This window comes from Sinocyclocheilus grahami, unplaced genomic scaffold, assembly GCF_001515645.1.
Source record: "Sinocyclocheilus grahami isolate Dianchi unplaced genomic scaffold, SAMN03320097.WGS_v1.1 scaffold9.1, whole genome shotgun sequence".
NCBI lineage: Eukaryota > Metazoa > Chordata > Actinopteri > Cypriniformes > Cyprinidae > Sinocyclocheilus > Sinocyclocheilus grahami.
This window is the reverse complement of record NW_015505188.1, coordinates 2,500,413-2,507,653: the sequence shown is the minus strand read 5'-3', so window position 1 is coordinate 2,507,653 and position 7,241 is coordinate 2,500,413. Positions and strand designations below refer to the sequence as shown.

At 35.9% G+C, this 7,241-nt stretch overlaps 1 protein-coding gene across 1 annotated transcript in view; it reads right to left on the bottom strand.

Moving 5' to 3' along the window:
• Nucleotides 1–7,241, bottom strand: part of LOC107591983 (sterol regulatory element-binding protein cleavage-activating protein-like) — a 34,265-nt gene that overhangs the window by 20,911 nt on the left and 6,113 nt on the right. The window contains exon 2 of the mRNA XM_016281303.1: nt 1,296–1,496. Within this exon, the coding sequence (XP_016136789.1) occupies nt 1,296–1,417 (122 nt within the window). The 5' untranslated portion in view covers nt 1,418–1,496. The remainder of the gene's footprint in view (nt 1–1,295; nt 1,497–7,241) is intronic.

Genomic DNA, 7,241 nt, shown 5'->3' with positions numbered 1-7,241 from the left:
GACTGAGCCTGGTTTCTCCCAAGGTTTTTTCTCCATTCTGTCACCGATGGAGTTTTGGTTCCTTGCCGCTGTCGCCTCTGGCTTGCTTAGTTGGGGACACTTCATTTCCAGCGATATCGTTGACATGATTGCAAAGATATTATTTAAACTGAGCTGGATGTTGACATCACTGAATTCAATGATGAACATTATTGACACACTATTTTCCTAATTAATGCTGTTCAGTTGCTTTGACACAATCTGTATTGTTAAAAGCGCTATATAAATAAAGGTGACTTGACTTGACTTGACTAAATCAAACTAAATATTCCTTTCAGGTAAGAGTCTTAAATGGATACATTTTTTGCCTATTGTTTTACTTATTTTTCTTAAACTGGCAACCATGAGCACACACTTTCTCTGCAATGAGAATTTAAAATGATGAGAATGAGAATATAAAAAGCAATTATTATATGAAAATACCTGCAAACATAAGGAATTTAGCGAGCTTAGAGATGATGAATTTTGTGGGCCAAAACTTAGAAACGAGTTAGTATTTTAGCATATTTTAGAACCAGGGTGATGCTAACTTCTTCAAAAATACATCACTGCAGCACATAGAAGACGTTCATTGTAAGTGCATTAATGTACATACAAACTGAGGGACAAATCAATATAATTTTGTGTGCTTAATTTGTGTTCAATTCATTATATTCTTTTATTATCTGTCTTGAGTCAAGCTATTCTGTGTAACTGCCCAGTACCTTCTCTTCTCTAGCTGAGAAAGAACACAGATGTCCGTAGTGGCAAGTAGTTGTCACCTTCACAAAGCCTACTTCTGTTCCTCCAGGCAGCTGTAGACACTGGGCTGTTCTCTGAGAGAAATGTTCACACACTCGCTCTTTTCCGCATGGATTTTGCCCCTTTTTTGAAGCATCAGAGATTTAATTCACATTTTGCTGACGGAGGATAAAAGAAAAGTGTTTCCTCCAGCTCAGTTCTCCACTTTTGTGTTTGTGCTACACAGTCCTCCTGGCACAATCTTGCTTTCAAATCAAACTGTGCAAAACAACCGACCACAAGCCAACTTCCTTCCTTTGTTGCCCTCTCTCACCCTTTTACACCCGAAAACATACCACTCACATATTTGTACGGATAAGCTGCTTTTCCTAACCCACAGAAGTACATAAAGTACTTCAACCTTGAGAGAAGCCATCGGAGCTGTGGCCTAGTGGCCATTGTGTCCCCGATTAGTTTAAATCTCGCTCCAATCCCATTACTTCCTGTTTGAATCAATATCATGACTGCAGACTCACCAGCAGGTCAAGATGCTGGCAGATGTGAAGAGAATGATGGGAACTGGGTAGGAGGCGCATAGCAGGCCGTGCCGGTAGAAGGCGGCCGAGATGTTCTGCCGAAGCCGCTCTCTCACCATCATCCTGGGGGAAGGGGTCAGCTGATGGCCATCGAGTCTGCGTGTGCGGCCAGGGCGAGGGCACCGGCGGGCATCCAGGGATCTGCGCATACAAGCATGTACATAACTACTTTTGGATCTCATTCATTGTGATGTGAAGGATGCGTTTTTTCCTCTTACTGATAAAACCCAAAAGCTTTTTTATCACTTTAGAGCACATTGTGCATATTAAAAGCATTATCTTTATGCTTATATATATATATATATAGTAGATTATGGCAAGCTTTATTGCTATTCATCACAAACAGTACAAAAACATTCACATGCCAACATAAAACTTATGTATTATGATTCTGACATGACACGAGCCAGCAAATGATACATAAAACCAAGCAGAAGCACTTAAGATTCAATTCATTAACATTAAATTATTATTTTATTAAATTCATTACCATATACAATATTTTATAGCATTTACTAATAACATTAATGTTAATGCATAAATACATTATTGATCATTGGTGCTTTAAATAAAAAACTAACTTGAATGAATACAACATAAATGCATCAGTATATGTACACTACCAAAAAAATATATTTTTGAAAGAAATTAAAATTTGTGACCCTGGACCACAAAACCAGTCATAAGGGTCAATTTTTTTAAATCGAGATCTGAAAGCTGAATAAATAAGCTTTCCATTGATGTATGGTTTGTATTATAGTACAATATTTGGCCGAGATACAACTATTTGAAAATCTGGAATCTAAGGGTGCAAAAAAAAAATCTAAATATTGAGAAAATCACCTTTAAATTTGTCCAAATGAAGTTCTTAGCAATGCACATTACAAATCAAAAATTAAGTTTTAATATATTTATTGTAGGAAATTTACCAAATATCTTCATGGAACATGATCTGTACACTACCAAAAAAATATATTTTTGAAAGAAATTAAAATTTGTGACCCTGGACCACAAAACCAGTCATAAGGGTCAATTTTTTTAAATCGAGATCTGAAAGCTGAATAAATAAGCTTTCCATTGATGTATGGTTTGTATTATAGTACAATATTTGGCCGAGATACAACTATTTGAAAATCTGGAATCTAAGGGTGCAAAAAAAAAATCTAAATATTGAGAAAATCGCCTTTAAATTTGTCCAAATGAAGTTCTTAGCAATGCACATTACAAATCAAAAATTAAGTTTTAATATATTTATTGTAGGAAATTTACCAAATATCTTCATGGAACATGATCTTTACTTAATATCCTAATGATTTTTGGCATAAAAGAAAAATCTAATGTATTTTTGGCTATTGCTACAAATATACCAAAATATACAAATATTTTGTGGTTCAGGGTCACATTTGTGTTCAGCAAGGATGCATTCAAGATTTCCATTTTTAATAAATGCCGTTCTTTTTAACATTCATCAAAGAATCCTGAAAAATATGTATCACTGCTTCAACAAAAATATTACTAATATTAAAGAAATATAAAAATAGAACTAAATTAGCATATTAGAATGATTGCTGAAGGACCATGTGACACTGGAGGCTGGAGTAATGGCTTCACAGGATTTAATTACATTTAAAGATATATTAAAATAGAAAAGTTATTTTACATAGCAATAATATTTCACAATAATACTGTTTTTATTTTTTCTGTTTTTATAGTATTTTTAGTCAAATAAATGCAGCCTTGGTGAACATAAGAGACTTCTTTTAAAAATCTTACCAACTCCAAAATTTTTGAATGGTAGTGTAGACATTAAAACCCCACCTAGATTGACAAAATGCTAAAAGGGTCTTGTTCATGGTTAGTTTATGATACCCAGTGCAGTAAATAATGTTAACGATTTTAACCTTACTGCAATGCGTTACCAACCAAACAAACCCCTTAAACACATCTCTGCCAACAGCTAGCCAGCTAGCAGATCATTCTTTAGAAAACCTATCTGTTAGAATTAACCCTTTGCCCAGAGGTAGTTTCTGGACTTTCAAACTCTGAAACCAGAGGGTTCAAAGTTTATACTGGCGCTCTATGGTTTACAAAGTCGAGCTCTTTTTTTGTCGTCGGGTGCCCCTGTGACTACACCACAGAGCACAAACTCCCCCCCCGGAATTGACCTCCTGAGTGGCTACCGTTCATGCATTTCTATAAATATTACATAAGCAAGATGACACATACAGCCTCACAGAATGCTACACAGTACACATGTAATACTCAAGTTTGTGGGCAACTTTCATAACACATGATGCAAGAAAAAAACAGACTGAGAAAGAACTATGATGTGCCAAACACTTCAGTGAAAAAATAACTGATTTTAATAAAAAAAAAAGGTCAACAACTTTTACATGATGATATCAATGCAATGTTCTTTTTTTATTAGATCCAAGTGCCACTCTCCTTTCAAACCAGCAAAGCAAGCTATATTGGCAGATATTTCAAGAGATATGCTGAGAGGAGTTGTAGAAATTTCACCAAAAGGATCAAACTGAACCTTCAAATGAAACTTCAAATGCCTTAAATGAATAGTTTACTTAAAAAATAATAATCTGTAATGTACTCACCCTCATATCATTCAAAAATCTTTCTTCGGTAGAACACAAAAGGAGAAGCATTCAAGTTTGTGCTGGTCACCCTTTTTATGCAATTTTAATTAATTCAATAAATACATTTTTTAAATGATCAATTTCATAGTACCTTAGGATTGTTATATAGGATTGTTATGCCAGAGCATCAATACACACAATAAAAGCAGTGACAATAAGAACAGAATTAAAAATAAAAATAAAATTAGAATTGTCAGTAATTGTATAAAAATAACAACAACAATAATTGGTCACAAAATAAAAAAGCGAATGCAGATTTTGTGGTCAACAAATAACAACAAACTTTTTTTTTTTAAACAAACTTTAAAACCAAGACTTATAGAACATTAGTCATAAGAAACACTTATATGATACTTTTATTATTTATTTGCATCCTTCCTGAAGCTTGAAACCCCAATTTTTGCATTTAATTTAATTGTATGGAAAAGATCAAACAACATAGACCTGTTTGTTCACCATTAAAATGAGAGTCATGCACATTTGAAAGACATGAGAGTGAATAAATTAATGATGAAAGTTTTTTTCAATAATTTGGGATCAATTATTCCTATTTATCTAAGCTTAAGAGTTCCTTTCCCATTCCAGCATAGATGGTTAAGACTCAGTTTGACACAGTCTCTCTCTTTCTCACTACTTCTCTCCCTCTATTGCTGAATCTGGGAGATTTTCAAAAGAACAGAGTCCAGAAACACCAGTCTGAAAATCCTGGCAAAGCCAAAATCTACCGCATTGAAAAAAAGGCAACAGGCCTCATTCATGAAACATTCGTAAATATAGGAGTAAATTCTGAGTAATTTGCATGTAAAACGGACCTTCCCGAAAACTCTCCTCCAGATTCACAAACGCTTCGTAAACTTCCGATTTGATAGTTAAACATGCGTATGTTAATGAATTCCAATTATTCGTAAATAGGGCGCTCGTGCACGCTCATTCACAATCATCATAATCCCCGCCTATGAATTACAGCTAACCAAATTGCATGTCCAGGAATGCAGTGGAATATTCTGGTCTACTTTCTCAGGTTTGGCTCCAGTATATTGCATAAATGCAAAAAAAGACTAATAGGCCATATGCCTAACAATAAATAATCAATAACGTGTGTCCACCAAATAGGGGTGTGCGATACTGACAAAAAATTATATCTCGATATTTTATCGATAATGATAATTAGACGATATTTTGCAGAGTGTGTTATTGTGCTGGTACCTTAAGGACTGCCGAAGACAGCTGACTCCTAATGATTTTAATATTCTTCCAGCAGGTGGCAGCAAATCTAAGTGAGTCATTGCGATTGAACCGAATCATTTAAACGTTTGATTTATTCAAGAACGAAACACCATCATGTTGCTCAGAGACACAAAACAGCACTGTGGCTCTATTCGGAATGATTTTTGTTGGCGTAATAGAGCAAAAACAAGCAATATGGTGTCTAAAACCAAAGTCTCTTAATTAACTTATTGTTTATTGAATTCAATGTCACATCTGTAATCATGGTACTTTTTGGAGAAAAAAGGCACTCTTCGTGTGAAATTGAATAACTATATGAAGTGGTATAAATATATAACTTTTCTGCCATCATGTCTTGAATTTGTGATCATTCTAAATGCATTTTAATAGACTGAATCATGCAGTGAAAGAAAACACACTAAATGCGCACATGCACTAGTCTAGGCTTCACGTAATGTATGCGTGCGCTCTGTAGGGATGTTTTGAATGGTTTTTGCAAAATACTCGATAATGTCAAATTGCACATTGTTAAAACAACAATTACGATATTATCGCAGACGATATATAATCGCACAACCCTCCACCAAAGTGTTTTTAGCCAGTTAAAAAAAAAAGTCAGGCGCTTTTCTGAAAACGGCCAGCTGGTGGTGCTGGAGGATGCTTTGGTGGCACAGCGTTTTTCCAGCTGAGGCCCTGTCCCAAATGGCACCCTAAACCATCGCGGTCTTCCTCTGAGTCCCCGGTGCGGGCTCAGCAGAAATGCTGATCAAGGGCGCATAACGGTGGCAAAGGGGGCGCTCGCGAGCACCCTTCTGAGCGCTAAAATGATGAATGGGACACCCTACGGTCTCGTGGACTTAACGGACACGCGCACGCGGCGGCCATTGTGAGTGCGTAAGATCGCAAGTGCACATGAAGTATTCCATTTAGGACAGGGCCTGAGACGCTTTGATTGCTATAATTTGGAATATCCACAGCAGTAACGCATTACTAGTATCTCATTTTGAAGAATATTACTGAATATAAAAATGCAGTAACCAGCAATGTTAACTTCTCTATTGTTGTTCAGTTGTTGTACAAGTAGGATGATTGGTCGGCGTAGGATTTGTCCCGCCTCTTGTCCACTGATTGGATGGCTGGGTAAAAAGTGACGGTGACAAGTGCTGCGTTTTACCCCAAGCTAAACAGTTCATCAACTCCCAGCTACAAAAAAACAAAAACAGAGCAAACAAACTTGTAAAATATTATGATGGCAGTGCATCAAAATTCAGTGTCATCAGTTTGCCAAAAAGAACACAGAACATTTTATGCACCATTTATTTACACATGGTAGGGAAATTTCTTTCATACCAACTAACATTTCGAAAATATGAACACTTTCATGAATCCGAAAATTTACATCAGAACAGCTTTACGAACGATTTACATAAATATTTGTTCTTCTCGTGTTTCATGAATGAGGCCCAATGACTTTAAAGGGTTCATATGATGTTGCTAAAAAGAACATTGTTTTGTGTATTTGGTGTAATGAAATGTGTTTATGCGGTTTAAAGTAAAAAAAAAAAAAAAACATTATTTTCCACATACTGTACATTATTGTTTCTCCTCTATGCCCCGCCTTTTTGAAACGCGTAAATTTTTACAAAGCTCATCGGTCTGAAAAGTGATGTGTGCTGTGATTGGCCAGCTATTCAGTGCGTTGTGATTGGCTGAATACCTCAAGCATGAGACAGAAATGTTAAGCCCCTCACCAAACTGTTGATGCCGTGTCCTGGCCGGAGCAACGAAACAAAAACATTAAAACCCATTACAAACGAGGCATTTGTTTCATCCAGTGGGGACATAATTACTGATTATAATGACTTATACTGTCTTTTTACTCGTTGCATCGCGCCGCGTAAACATAAAACCCTGTCTGCATTTGTGATCGACGAAATGACAAACAACAAGTGCTACTCTACACTGCCCAAAACTCACGTTTGAATCATCAGTGGCAAATCCTTTAAAT